The 15,247-nt window shown below is 40.4% G+C and overlaps 1 protein-coding gene across 2 annotated transcripts in view; it reads left to right on the top strand.

The window, feature by feature from the left end:
* LOC126333765 (anaphase-promoting complex subunit 1) overlaps nt 1-15,247 on the top strand; it is a 353,884-nt gene that overhangs the window by 131,102 nt on the left and 207,535 nt on the right. For both annotated transcript variants that reach the window (XM_049996770.1, XM_049996779.1), the window contains exon 13: nt 13,178-13,327. In XM_049996770.1, the coding sequence (XP_049852727.1) occupies nt 13,178-13,327 (150 nt within the window). The remainder of the gene's footprint in view (nt 1-13,177; nt 13,328-15,247) is intronic.

The following is a 15,247-nucleotide window of genomic DNA, read 5'->3' on the forward strand; positions in this document are numbered from 1 at the left end:
ATGTGATCTACCTATCTAATCTTCAGCATTCTTCTGTAGCACCACATTTCGAAAGCTTCTATTCTCTTCTTGTCCAAACTATTTGTAGTCCATGTTTCATTTCCATACATGGTTACACTCCATACAAATACTTTCAGAAACGACTTCCTGACACTTAGATTTGATGTTAACAAATTTCTCTTCTTCAGAAAAGCTTTCCTTCCCATTGCCAGTCTACATTTTATATCCTCTCTACTTCGACCATCATTAGTTATTTTGCTCCCCAAATAGCAAAACTCCTTTACTACTTTGAGTGTCTCATTTCCTAATCTAATTCCCTCGGCATCACCCGACTTATTTCGACTACATTCCTTTAACCTCGTTTTGCTTTTGTTGATGTTCATCATATATCTTCCCTTCAAGACACGATCCATTTCATTCAACTGCTCTTCCAAGTCCTTTGCTGTCTCTGACTGAATTACAATGTCATTGGTGAACCTCAAAGTTTTTATTTCTTCTCCATGGATTTTAATACCTACTCCAAATTTTTCTTTTGTTTCCTTCACTGCTTGCTCAATATACAGATTGAATAACATCGGGGAGAGGCTACAACCCTGTCTCACTCCGTTCCCAACCACTGCTTCCCTTTCATACCCCTCAACTCTTATAACTGCCATTTGGTTTCTATACAAACTGTAAATAGCCTTTCGCTCCCTGTATTTTACCCCTGCCAACTTTAGAAATTGAAAGAGAGTATTACAGTCAACATTGTCATTAGCTTTCTCTAAGTCTACAAATGCTAGACACGTAGGTTTGCCTTTCTTTAACGTAGCTTCTAAGATAAGCCGTAGGGTCAGTATTGCCTCACGTGTTCCAATATTTCTATGGAATCCAAACTGATCTTCCCCAAGGTCGACTTCTAGTAGTTTTTCCATTTGTCTGTAAAGAATTCGCGTTAGTATTTTGCAGCCGTGACTTATTAAACTGATAGTTCGGTAATTTTCACATCTGTCAACACCTGCTTTCCTTGGGATTGGAATTATTATATTCTTCTTGAAGTCGGAGGGTGATTCGCCTGTCTCATACATCTTGCTCACCGGATGGTAGAGTTTTGTCAGGACTGGCTCTCCCAAGGCCTTCAGTAGTTCTAGTGGAATGTTGTCTACTCCGGGGGCCTTTTTGACTCAGGTCTTTCAGTGCTCTGTCAAACTCTTCACGCAATATTGTATCTCCCATTTCATCTTCATGTACATCCTCTTCCATTTCCATAATATTGTCCTCAAGTACATCGCCCTTGTATAGACCCTCTATATACTCTTTCCACCTTTCTGCTTTCCCCTCTTTGCTTAGAACTGGGTTTCTATCTGAGCTCTTGATATTTATACAAGAGGTTCTCTTTCCTCCAAAGGTCTCTTTAATTTTCCTGTAGGTAGTATCTATCTTACCCCTAGTGAGATAAGCCTCTACATCCTTACATTTATCCTCTAGCCATTCCTGCTTAGCCATTTTGCACTTCCTGTTGATCTCATTTTTGAGACATTTGTATTCCTTTTTGCCTGCTTCATTTACTGCATTTTTATTTTTTCTCCTTTCATCAATTTAATTCAATATTTCTTCTGTTACCCAAGGATTTCTACTAGCCCTTATCTTTTTACCCACTTGATCCTCTGCTGCCTTCGCTACTTCATCCCTCAAAGCTACCTATTCTTCTTCTACTGTATTTCTTTCCCCCATTCCTGCCATTTGTTCCCTTACGCTCTCCCTGAAACTCTGTACAACCTCTGGTTTAGTCAGTTTATCCAGGTCCCATCTCCTTAAATTCCCACCTTTTAATACTGTATGGAATACAACTGCATTGCATTTAGCTGTGACACACACATTTCGTATTTGTTCTTGACCCACTTCATTTAACAGTAACAGTTAATTTTATGCCATTAAAACACTGCTTTTAATAATCTGCAAGTTTTGTTTCCCCTGCAATGTGGAAACTTATTAGTCCTAGAGAAAAAAAAAATGAATAGGATATTTATTGAAGGAAATATAATGTAGATCAATTTTGTAATTGGAAACATCTTTTACTAGAATCTGCAGTTTTAGAGCTATTCAAGACAAACATAAATCAACCTTTCAATGTCTGCCCAGCCCGTCGCTCAAACCCTTCTGGTCAAGATTTTTAGTATGTTGTTTGTGGTACTCCTTCCTATCACTGTACTCTTCATTTAATAACAAAATTTGGAAAATGCTGATGAAACAAAGGCTGTTCCACTCACGGTTGAAAAGAGAATGTGCAAGTGTTGACAGGCAAAGTATAGTAGAGATGCACATGTCTAAAAAGATTGATGCATGAGGCGTACAACAACTACCACTGTCATACCTTACCAAAAGATCTTGCCGAGAACCTCGGGAAATTCTGGTCGTAAATAAAATTGCTAAGCGAGTCGGAGGCTTCTGTCCAGTCACTCGTTGACCAGTCTGGTGTGGCAATATCAATTAACAAAAGGAAAGATGAGGTTTTAAATTTCATGTGTAAGAAATTGTTCGTACAGTAGAATTGTACAAACAAACCTTCATCTGACCATTGTACAGTCTCACGTACGGAGGAAGCATTCTTGGTGTAGAGAAGTGACTGAAAGATTTCAAAACAAATAGGTCTCCAGGTCTGGATGGAATCCCAGTTTGGTTTTGCGAAGTGTATTCTGTGGCATTGGTCCTTTAGCTTACGTTTACTGCAAATCTCTCGCCCAGCCCAAAGTCACAAATGACTAGGAAAAAGCACAGGTGAGGCCTGTGTATGAGAAGGATAAAAGAATGGACCCACAAAATTACAGACCAATATCCTTAACATTGATTTGCTGCAGCATTCTAGAACATATTCTCAGTTTGGCTATAATACACTTCCATGAGATTGAAAAGCTTCTGTCCACAAATCAGCACAGAGTTAGAAAGCATTCCTTGTCCAAAACCATTTCTCACGTGGTATCCTGTGAACTATGGATGAAGGGCAGCAGGCAGATTCCATATTCGTAGATTTCGAAAAAGTATTTGAACAGTGCCCCACTGCAGACTGTTAATGGAGGCACAAGCATACGGAATAAGTTCCCAGATATGTGAGTAGCCTGAAGACTTGTTAAGCAATAGGACCCAGTACATTGTCCTCTATGGCGAATGTTCACCAGAGATGAGGGTTTCATCAGGAGTGCCCCGGGGAAGTGTGGCAGGACATTGTTATTCTCTATGTACATAAATGTTTTGGCAGACAGGCTGAGGATCAATCTGATCATTGTTGAATGACTGTTGGAGTATACAAGATGACTTGGACAAAATTTAGAGGTGGTGTGAGGAATGGCAGCTATATTAAACATAGAAAAATGTAAGTTATGTGATTGACTAGGAAAAACAATCCTGTAATGTTTGAATACAATATTAGTTTTGTGTTGCTTGACTTGGTCACATTGATTAAATATATAGGTGTAAAGTTGCAAAGCGAAATAAAATGAAATGAGCATGTAAGGATTGCAGTAGAAAAGTAAAATTGTCAACTTCAATTTATTTGGAGGATTTAGGGAGAATATGGTTGTCTGTGAAGGAGACCATGCATAAACGCTAGTGCGACTCATGCTTTAGTGGTGTTATATTGTTTGGGATCCCCACCATATTGAATTAAATTTACGTACACATACAGGGAGCCTCCCTGTTTACCTTTCCCCTGTTGCTTCATAACCTGGGTTGTGGGTAACTGAATCCACTTTCCCTTCTTCCCCTTTTCTTCCTCTCTCCGCTCCCTGATAAAGGAACAAAGTTCCGAAAACTAGGATACGTAAATTTTCTGTTCTGTTTTGTGTATCTATTGGCTGTACTGAGCTGAGGTAAGTACTGGCCAGCCTCTCTATCTCTTTGTTAGTGACTGCATTATGAAAAGGATAGATTGCTACTCACCATATAGAGGAAATGCTGAGCCACAGACAGGCACAGCAAAAAGATTGCTATACATTGTAGCTTTTGGCCAAAAGTACTCCTCCTGAAGTAGAAAACACACACACACACACACACACACACACACACACACACACACACAGAGAGAGAGTCAGTCCAGCCTCAGTGGCCAGAGACAGTGGTGATATGTGTGTGAGTTGTGCTTGTACGAATGTGTGTGTGTTTTCTATTTCAGAAGAAGGCATTTTGGTCGTAGCTTAAATGTATAGCAGTCTTTTTGTTGTGCCTGTCTGTGACTCAAGAGTCTCTTATATATGGAGAGTAGCAGTCTATCCTTTTCTTAATACTGTCATTATCAGAATACAATCCATATAGCAGCTTTTACAGCTGGTCAACATAAACGATGACTACTCTGTGATGAAGACAGTTGCAGCATATTTTTTTGGTTATGTACCAGCACCCTGGTATGGTTCAAGCCATGTTAGAAACCCATTACTCAGCCCTCGACACCAGAACTTAAATCTGTACCATTCACATTAGCCTTAAATAAACTGCTTTGTCCCATACTGCCAAAATAAGGTACCACATTTTTGTCAACTAAATGGTCTTGCATTTGAGTTGTATGCACTCTGGATTTTTAATTTATCATCACCTGAGAAAATCTGTCAGTGCCATCAAGTTCATCATTGTTGCAGACATTTGACATAATGAAGTTGAAGCTGTCCCTGGATATTGCATTAGAAACTGAAATGGTGTGTACACCAGATGACATCTTTCAGTACATGCAATTTGTTGATAAGACTAAATAACCACAAAGAAGAAAAATAGCTGGGTAACACTTAATTTTTTCATTTGGGTGCAATGAATTTTCTTGGTGTTCCATAAACGACTGTACCAGTGAATGTGGAAGGCAAGGAAGCTCTAGTTTTCGAACAATCAGTACCTGCATCATTAATCTGAAGTGACGAATTTTGAAATTGTACATTGTTAGACAAATTATTATTGCAAATTATGGTTGGAGCTTTCAGCCGTGTTGGTAGAACATCAGGCAATGGAAACTTCATAAAGGAATGCAATCATTGCACAGCTTTTTATATTGTTATGACTACCAACTAGCTGTCCACCAGGATGAACGGCCTCTGCCAAACTGTGGTCAAGAGCAAAGTGGATCACTCTGTGGCACAACATGCATCTGAACGTAACACAATTGATTTCAATGGCTGCTTCACTACCTGAGTCATCTGGATCCTTCCCTCCACTGCCAGCTTTTCTGAAGTGTGCGGATGGAAGTTATCCATATAACACATTCATCACTCCCCTAATTATCCCGGCCACAACCTTTGCTAACATACTGTCCCCACACTCTCCACTCAGCAGTTTCCACCCCTCTGTCCTGTCATCTCCTCCTCATTCTCATCTCCCACCCTGTTTGTTTGCAGCCCTCTGCCAGCAATTCTGCCTGTCTTTCTTTACTCCTCTCCTCTCCCCCCCCCCCCCCCCCCCCCCCCCAACCAGCTCCCTGCCCAACAACCTCCTGAGTTTGTGCCTGTTGGCAGTCCTGCACACTCCCTCAGACAGCATTCATCTCTCTCCCCACCCATACACCCTATCCCTTCTCCTTCTCCACATCCTCTGCTTCTGTCTGAGGACAGGTGCACACTTGCACACACACACACACACACACACACACACACACACACACACACATATCCATCCGCACATACACAGACACAAGCAGACATATGTCTGCTTGTGTCTGTGTATGTGCGGATGGATGTGTGTGTGTGTGTGTGTGTGTGTGCGAGTGTACACCTGTCCTTTTTTTCCCCTAAGGGAAGTCTTTCCGCTCCCGGGATTGGAATGACTCCTTACCATCTCCCTTAAAACCCACATCCTTTCGTCTTTCCCTCTCCTTCCTGAAGAAGCAACCATCGGTTGCGAAAGCTAGTAATTCTGTGTGTGTGTTTTGTTCATGTGCCTGTCTGCCGGCGCTTTCCCGCTTGGTAAGTCTTGGAATTTTTGTTTTTAATATATATATATTCCTGGAAATGGAAAAAAGAACACATTGACACTGGTGTGTCAGACCCACCATACTTGCTCTGGACACTGCGAGAGGGCTGTACAAGCAATGATCACAAGCACGGCACAGCGGACACACCAGGAACCGCGGTGTTGGCCGTCGAATGGCGCTAGCTGCGCAGCATTTGTGCACCGCCGCCGTCAGTGTCAGCCAGTTTGCCGTGGCATACGGAGCTCCATCGCAGTCTTTAACACTGGTAGCATGCTGCGACAGCGTGGACATGAACCGTATGTGCAGTTGACGGACTTTGAGCGAGGGCGTATAGTGGGCATGCGGGAGGCCGGGTGGACGTACCGCTGAATTGCTCAACACGTGGGGAGTGAGGTCTCCACAGTACATCGATGTTGTCGCCAGTGGTCGGCGGAAGGTGCACGTGCCCGTCGACCTGGGACCGGACCGCAGCGACGCACGGATGCACGCCAAGACCGTAGGATCCTACGCAGTGCCGTAGGGGACCACACCGCCACTTCCCAGCAAATTAGGGACACTGTTGCTCCTGGGGTATCGGCGAGGACCATTCGCAACCGTCTCCATGAAGCTGGGCTACGGTCCCGCACACCGTTAGGCCGTCTTCCGCTCACGCCCCAACATCGTGCAGCCCGCCTCCAGTGGTGTCGCGACAGGCGTGAATGGAGGGACGAATGGAGATGTTTTGTCTTCAGCGATGAGAGTCGCTTCTGCCTTGGTGCCAATGATGGTCGTATGCGTGTTTGGCGCCGTGCAGGTGAGCGCCACAATCAGGACTGCATACGACCGAGGCACACAGGGCCAACACCCGGCATCACGGTGTGGGGAGCGATCTCCTACACTGGCCGTACACCTCTGGTGATCGTTGAGGGGACACTGAATAGTGCACGGTACAGCCAAACCATCATCGAACCCATAGTTCTACCATTCCTAGACCGGCAAGGGAACTTGCTGTTCCAACAGGACAATGCACGCAGCATGTATCCCGTGCCACCCAACGTGCTCTAGAAGGTGTAAGTCAACTACCCTGGCCAGCAAGATCTCCGGATCTGTCCCCCATTGAGCATGTTTGGGACTGGATGAAGCGTCGTCTCACGCAGTCTGCACATCCAGCACGAACGCTGGTCCAACTGAGGCACCAGGTGGAAATGGCATGGCAAGCCGTTCCACAGGACTACATCCAGCATCTCTACGATCGTCTCCATGGGAGAATAGCAGCCTACATTGCTGCGAAAGGTGGATATACACTGTACTAGTGCCGACATTGTGCATGCTCTGTTGCCTGTGTCTATGTGCCTGTGGTTCTGTCACTGTGATCATGTGATGTATCTGACCCCAGGAATGTGTCAATAAAGTTTCCCCTTTTTGGGACAATGAATTCACGGCGTTCTTATTTCAATTTCCAGGAGTGTATAAGCACAGAGAAGTTATGCTTACCTGTCAACTAGAAAGTCAGGCAGTTAATCTGTTTTCAGCAGGCCAAGTTTTCTCACACACACAGAATAATGCTGAATCAACAATGAAATCTAAAGGCTGTTTTAGACAATGGTATTGGTCAGTTGATCTAGTGTGTACCAGTGCCATCTGTTGGAAGGTAGAAAAAAGTAGTAGTATAAGAAATTTTAAGCTCCTCTGCTCAAGTCCTTCCTGACTGACAACAACCATATCTGGTGGACAGTGTTTACACCTTTTGATTATTCTTCCTGTTGTGCATTCAGATGTGACGTGGCCAAACATGTTGCAACTGAAGCATCTCTCTCCCTTACTCTTGTGATTCCAGTTACTTTACCAGTGGTAGCACAGTTGAAATACTTTCTGTTAGGATCCCAAATGCACTTGCTGTGTTTGTTACTTGTGTCTTTATCATCTCTGTTACTGAAGTTCCTGAAATTTTCATTGCTGTAGTTTTTGTTGTTTCATTTTTGAATGACTTCACAGATCTTTTGTAATTTTGTAATGACTATTTTTTCCCCTTAAACTCACTGATGTAGCGTGGATTTCTCCCATGTGGTGTGGGTCCTAATATCCTCCCCCCCCCCCCCCCCCCCCCCCCCACCCACCTTTCCCCTTTTTTGCAATTAAGCAAAAAATAAGTGAGACCTTTGACAATGCATAGCAATATTTGATTAATACTTATAATCATAAGATAGAGACGTTAGAATTTATTTTCCATGCATAATTTGGAGTGTCTTACATGCTTTCCATTATGCTGAACAGATTGTTTTCGAAGATTATTTATGTGGCTTGTTTGATAGTTTCAACAAAGAAAATATACACATTCATGCAGTGAGAAGTAAATATTTGCTACATCTGAACCTACCGGGCATGGGATTTCATATCAATAAATTATGCTGTATAATAATCCTTTATCAGCAGGATCTTAGTAGGCATTTCCATCACCCATTGCACAACATACGTTCAGTCCGTGTTTGGACAGCATGCTTCAGTTAGTCATCTTACCAGTAGATGATGGGTCAAATTCAGTTAAACCAGGCTTTGTTGGGTTCAGTAGTATTTCACCACACACAAGTGTGGTGAATTTGCAGTTGATATTAGATAGAAAATAATATTAATGATTAGTCATGCCAGGAAGTGACACAGAGTGCTAGTAGCAAAGGAGAATTGGAACGGTTATGCTGGGGTGGAAGCCAGTCAATCTGTTACCAGAACACTTGGTCAAAACATGAAGATGAAAGTCCTCCAGAATAGAGATTTAGAGGACCTAATAAGAAACCCTTGTGGAATCTAGAGCAAAGGCAGACATCCTATGGAGTATTGGGACAGATGGCAGATTTTTTATTTTGCAGCTATGATTCTCGAGGGTGAGTGATTACATATTAACTTAATGGACTTACCTGTAGCTAGGGCTAATATCAGCGGCTTAGTGGTGGTGATGGAATATCCTTGTGCACCAATTTAAAGTGAATCTTGTAAGTATTTATAGAATGTCAGTAAAGGTGTAATTAACATTCCATTTAGAGAGTGGGATGTACAGAGGATGTTCTGATGGATGTCGCGAAAACAGGGAAAGGAATGTCACAATTTCACTATGTTGTGGATTTTTTCGTCTCTAATGTCCTAGATATCTTGTCCATCAGATAACAATGAAATCAAATAAAGTTTTACTATTGACATCAAAATCATGAATCTTGTATGTGTTGTTGTTATGGTCTTCAGTCCAAAGATTGGTTTGATGCAGCTCTCAATGCTACTCTATCCTGTGCAAGCTTCTTCATCTCAGAATAATTACTGCAACGTGCAGCCTTCTTAATCTGCTTACTGTGTTGATCTTCCTCTACAGTTTTTATCTCCCACACTTGCCCCTAGTACTAAATTGGTTATATCTTGTTGTCTCAGAGTTCCTTCTTTTAGTCATTTTGTACCACAGATTTCTTGTATCCCAAAATCTACCCAGTACCTCGACATTATTTGCATGATCTATCCATCTAAGCTTCAGCATTCTTCAGTAGTAGCACATTTGAAAAGCTTCTATTCTGTTCTTGTCTAAACTGTTTATCATCCATATGTGGCTGCACTCCAGACCAATATCTTCAGAAAAGACTTCCTAACACTACATTCATTGTCAACAAATTTCTCTTATTTATAAACGCTTTTCTTGCCATTGCCAGTCCATAGTTTATATCCTTTCTACTTTGCCGTCATCACTTATTTTGCTGCTTAAATTGTAAAATTTGTCTACTACTTGTACTGTCTCATTTCCTAATCTAATTCCCTCAGTATCACATGATTTAATTTGACAACATCCATTATCCCTTTATTTCATCTTATATCCTCCTTTCAAGCCCCTGTCCAATCCGTTCAACTGCTCTTCCAAGTATTCTGCTCTCTCTCTCTCTCACAGCATTAAAATGTCCTCGGCAAATCCCCAAGTTTTTATTTCTTCACTCTGAACTTTAATTCCTACTCCAAATTTTTCTTTGGCTTTGTTTACTGCTTGCGCAATATACAGATTGTATAACATTGGGAATAGGCTACAACCCAGTCTTACTCCCATCTCAACTGCAGCTTCTCTTTCATGCTCCTTGACTCTTATAATTGCTGTCTGGTTTCAATACAGTGTTATCTTCAGAATTTGAAAGAGAATATTAAGTCAACGCTGTCAAAAGCATTCTCTAAGTCTACAGATTCTATAAATGTAAGTTTGCTTTTCATTAATCTATCATGTAAGATAAGTCGAGTGTTAGTATTTTGCAACCATAGCTTATCAGACTGATAGTTCTGTAATATTCACACCTGTCAGCACCAGCTTTCTTTGGCAGAATACAACATTGTAATAGTGCATTTTAGTTTCTTGGCAAATCTGTAAGTGTCTTTGTGTTGTCCCTTATAGAAAACACATGTTACACGAGGATGTAAGACCTCACTTTGTAAACCCTAGAATATGTTCACAAGTGAACTTGAAACACAGTAAGCACCCCACACATATTCAGCATCAGCAAGAAGTCTCGTAGTTCACAGAAGCACTAACTTACCTTATATTGACTGTAAAATGCGTACAAAGAACTGTGGGGGGGGGGGGGGGGGGGGGGGGGGAGGGAGAGGGAGAATCTGTGATACTGGCTCTATTTCAGATGAGTTCCAAATAAAATGTCTTTCTTAAATTAAACTTTTATTTTGCACGTTTTTTGTAACATCAAAATAACTAGATTTGTTAATCTCGATGTGGACATTGTATATCTAAAATAATTTGTAATCAGTTTCAATGTAGAGAAGATTCTCTCACAACTAGCATTACTTACGGCAGCTGTGAGGAATATTCTATATGCTATAACTATATTTCGTTTCCCTTCTTCAAATTTGGACTCAAAATAAACTTTAAGAAATCCAGTGTGCTGGAATCAATAAGTTCTTTCGTACAGGCTGTTACAGTTATGAATGCTTGTAATTGCTCATACACTAAGCTTAAATTCTTCTAATGCAGGCCTTAAGGGAGGCACATTTTTCAGCCACATTTTTGAGCTGCTGGAACTTTTCTCGAATTTCAGCAGTTTTCTATTTAATGAAGAAAACATTTTTCATTTTAAGTCACCTTTATGTGACAAGCTCACATCTCTACTTCCATCATTAGAAATGTACTGCTTCCTAATTTGTTTTGAAAATTCAATAGAAATCCAAGATTCTTCACACAAGCATTTAACCTATCTTATAGCCTTGTCTATGAATTACGATCACTTCTCTTCCAACACAATTTGTAAAATGCTTGCTTTCTGAGCCCATTGACCTCAGTGAATTCTGCCATTTGCAAATAATTTTTGGCACCATTCACATCATGTGGCCCTGGTTGCCAGAGATCCAGGAAACATAGAAATGACAATATTATGAAAAGAATAGTTGCTACTCACCATTAGCGAAGATGCTGAGTCACACATAGACACAACAAAAGGACTGTCAGAAAGTAAGCTTTTGGCCAACAAGGCCTCCATCAGATACAGGCAGTGCCCCCCGCCCCCACCCCCCTCTCACACACACACACACACACACACACACACACACAACCGCAGTTACTTTCGGACAATCTTTTTGTTGTTCCTCTCTGTGACTTAGCGTCTCCACTCTTTGGTGATTAGCAATTATTATTTTCATAATATTGTCATATTCTGTTCTGGATTTTCCATTGTTTCATTTGAAGAGAGAAATTAAAATGATAGCATCCCGGCTAACAGAGTTTATGCATTGTTTCGTATGTTGAAGCTTTTGACTGATTCTCGTAGCTTCTCTAGGATTGTAAAAATTTCTTTTTAATCATTTTGTGATATGTGTGCTCCAACGTGTACACTGATTGCTCTTCAAATTCTGGGGTAAAGGCTAGGCAATCTGTTACCACAGCAATTACTGACTGAAACATTCAATCAAAAATGAATGTCCTCCAGACTAGAGATTGAGAGGAACTAGTAAGAAACCCTTGCGGAGTATAGAGCACAGGTAGACATCCTATGGGATTTGGGGAACTGGAGGTAAAGTAGAGTTATGTATTTATTTGAATTTTCAGCTTTTGTTTTCTAGAGTGAATGACTACGTATTAAAATTTGAGGAAATTTAGAGTAAAAGTGATCAAGGTAATAAATAATATGTCCGATTCATAATACTTCAACTATTTTGCAGGGCATCATACTTTGAGTCTTCAGCCGGTTGATTGCAACCCTTGAGTAGTTTGGAACAATCATTCAGCAAAAATTTTTAAATTGTTGGAAAAATTTACTCATGAACATCCTACATCCGTTGATCAAATTGTAAATTTTTCGAAAATGATTTTGGGGGTGAGAGACTGATAAGTGACGGAGACTTATTTTTTCAACTTTTGTAGAGATAAAATGAGCAAGAAAAAATAACTTGGGAAAGTTTTCGAGTTCTTAAAAAAAAACATGAAAAAACAAGAGGACTTATTGTTAGACTTTATATACTTTGTTCACTTGCTTATTACAATTCTTTTATCATCCTGTTTTAATGAACAAAGTTTTTTTGTTTTTACATCCATTCAGATCTTATTTAGGATCAACCGTGTTGTACTGAAAGCATTTAACAAAGTAAATAATATTGTATGAATTACTTTGAACTATATTTGCAAGGAGAGACTTTTTTTTTTTAGACAACTTTCCAGTCATACAAGACATAAACATCCAGTCCTGATATGTCATGCTACAAAGTGGCTGTAAAAGGCAGTTTCTTCACAAGTTATGAAGATTCTATTTTTCCAAAAAATCTTCCCATTTGTGTAGCAAAATATCCTACAATGTTGGACATTTCCAGACCTTGTTGGTTGTCTACATGTATTCGATCTATGGACTTGTCTTCGATTTGGTAATTACTTGAAACCCATGAAAAAAATGCATGAATGTATTTTATGGGCAGCTTGAGCTCACAGTAAAATTCACTTTGATGGTTGGAAATGTGATTCAAGGTCACTTGACGTGGAAGAAGGAGGGGGAAAGAAAGATCACTTGCCAACAAAGTGCATCCTTTGATGGCGCCTGTAGAGCCTAAAGTTTTTATTTTATTTTATTTATTTATTTATATATACATTTAATCTGATCTGATTCGGGCTGTCAGGTCCTCTCTTACATTGGACCAGGTTTCACACATACAGTACGTTGATGATTTGAGTGTCTGAAGTGGCAACTGAACTGAGATAGACACCCATGACTTAAGAAACAGGTACTGTACAAGTGTTAATTAATATTATGTATTTTGTCCTTACAGTTATGAACTGCTTGAAAGTGTTGAAGAATGTTCTTCAGAAGGATGTGGCAATGCAGCTATTGGTTCGCTGGTATGCTTCAAGAAATGCTCCTGGTTCACAAGACATAGCACCACAACAAGAATGGCAACTCTTTTTGGGTGTCCTTTTAGGTGACTGTGCATGATATTGTAAACTCTAATATAATGTTCATTTCATCAACATCTTTAGCTGAATTCTGCATATTTCAGGTACTATGACAAACATATTTGCAACTGAATGCAAAATATTTCATCTATGAAACTGTTAGCTGTGTAAACGATTGATATTTATTTTGCGTACAATGTGAAGTATTGGGAAATTAGAAGTTCACAAAACAAATAAGTAATATCGGGGGAAGGAGGAAGAATGATATTAGGTTGGGACATACCATTTATTGGAAGCCCACTCCCTGATTTGTATCTTCAGGCTGATGCCTGTCGTCATCCGGATCTGTGTGAAAGGATACTTCTTACATTGGTTCACAGTGCCCATGCCATCCATTTCCCTGAAAGGTTGTCAGCTGGATTAGCCAGCCTAGAACTTTTCTTTCACCAGAATAAGTGTAGTGAAAGACATCTCAGATGCGGGTTGTGTTATCAGACAACCATGAATTTGATGAATAATGAGAATTATGATGTGGCCCCTAAGTGTACAGCATTCTTTTCTTAGGTAAATAGCATATACAAAAGTATTGCTCATTTTCTGAGGAAACACTTTTCATGCACTGTCTAAATTTAGGGCCCTTTTAAAGTTATAAAGTTATAACCCATTGCGAATGGAGCAAGGAGGCCATAAAAATCAGACCAGCACTAGCAAAAATGGCATTCCTGGCCAAGGGAAGTCTACTATTATCAAACATAGGTCTTAATATCAGGAAGAAATTTCTGAGAACATATATTTGGAGTACAGAATTGTGTGACAGTGAGACATGGACTGTGTGATTACAGAACAGAAGATAAAACAAAAGATAATTGGAAGCATTTGAGATGTGGTGCTACAGAAGAACATTGAAAATTAGGTGGACTGTAAGGTAAGGAATGAGATGGTTCTCTGCATAGTTAAGGAAAAGGACATATGGAAAAGAAGGAACAAGAAGGCGTTGTTGTTGTGGTCTTCAGTCCCGAGACTGGTTTGATGCAGCTCTCCATGCTACTCTGAATGTGCTTAGTGTACTCATCTCTTGGCCTCCCTCTACAATTTTTACCCTCCACACTGCCCTCCAGTGCTAAATTTGTGATCCCTTGATGCCTCAGAACATGTCATACCAACTGGTCCCTTCTTCTTGTCAAGTTGTGCCACAAACTCCTCTTCTCCCCAATTCTATTGATTAGTTATGTGATCTACCCATCTAATCTTCAGCATTCTTCTGTAGCACCACACTTCAAAAACTTCTATTCTCTTCTTGTCCAAATTATTTATAGTCCATGTTTCACTTCCATACATGGCTACACTCCATACAAATACTTTCAGAAACGACTTCCTCACACTTACATCTATACTCAATGTTAGCAAATTTCTCTTCTTCAGAAACGCTTTCCTTGCCATTACCAGTCTACATTTTATATCCTCTCTACTTCGACCATCATCAGTCAATTTGCTCCCCAAATAGCAAAACTCCTTTACTACTTTAAGTGTCTCATTCCCTAATGTAATTCCCTCAGCATCATCAGACTTCATTCGACTACATTCCATATCTTCATTTTGATTTTGTTGATGTTCATCTTATATCCTCCTTTCAGACACTGTCCATTCTGTTCAACTGCTCTTCAAAGTCCTTTGCTGTCTCTGACAGAATTACAATGTCATTGGCAAACCTTAAAGTTTTTATTTCTTCTCCATGGATTTTAATACCTACTCCAAATTTTTGTTTTGTTTCCTTTACTGCTTCCTACCAGGAAGGTAGGACATATATTAAAACATCGGGGAATAGTTTCTGTGGTGTCACCGCCTGACATCACACTTGTTAGGTGGTAGCCTTTAAATCGGCCACAGTCCGTTAGTATACGTCGGACCCGCCTGTCGCCACTATCAGTGATTGCAGACCGAGCGCT

The sequence above is a fragment of the Schistocerca gregaria genome, chromosome 1 (genome assembly GCF_023897955.1).
Source record: "Schistocerca gregaria isolate iqSchGreg1 chromosome 1, iqSchGreg1.2, whole genome shotgun sequence".
Taxonomy (NCBI): domain Eukaryota; kingdom Metazoa; phylum Arthropoda; class Insecta; order Orthoptera; family Acrididae; genus Schistocerca; species Schistocerca gregaria.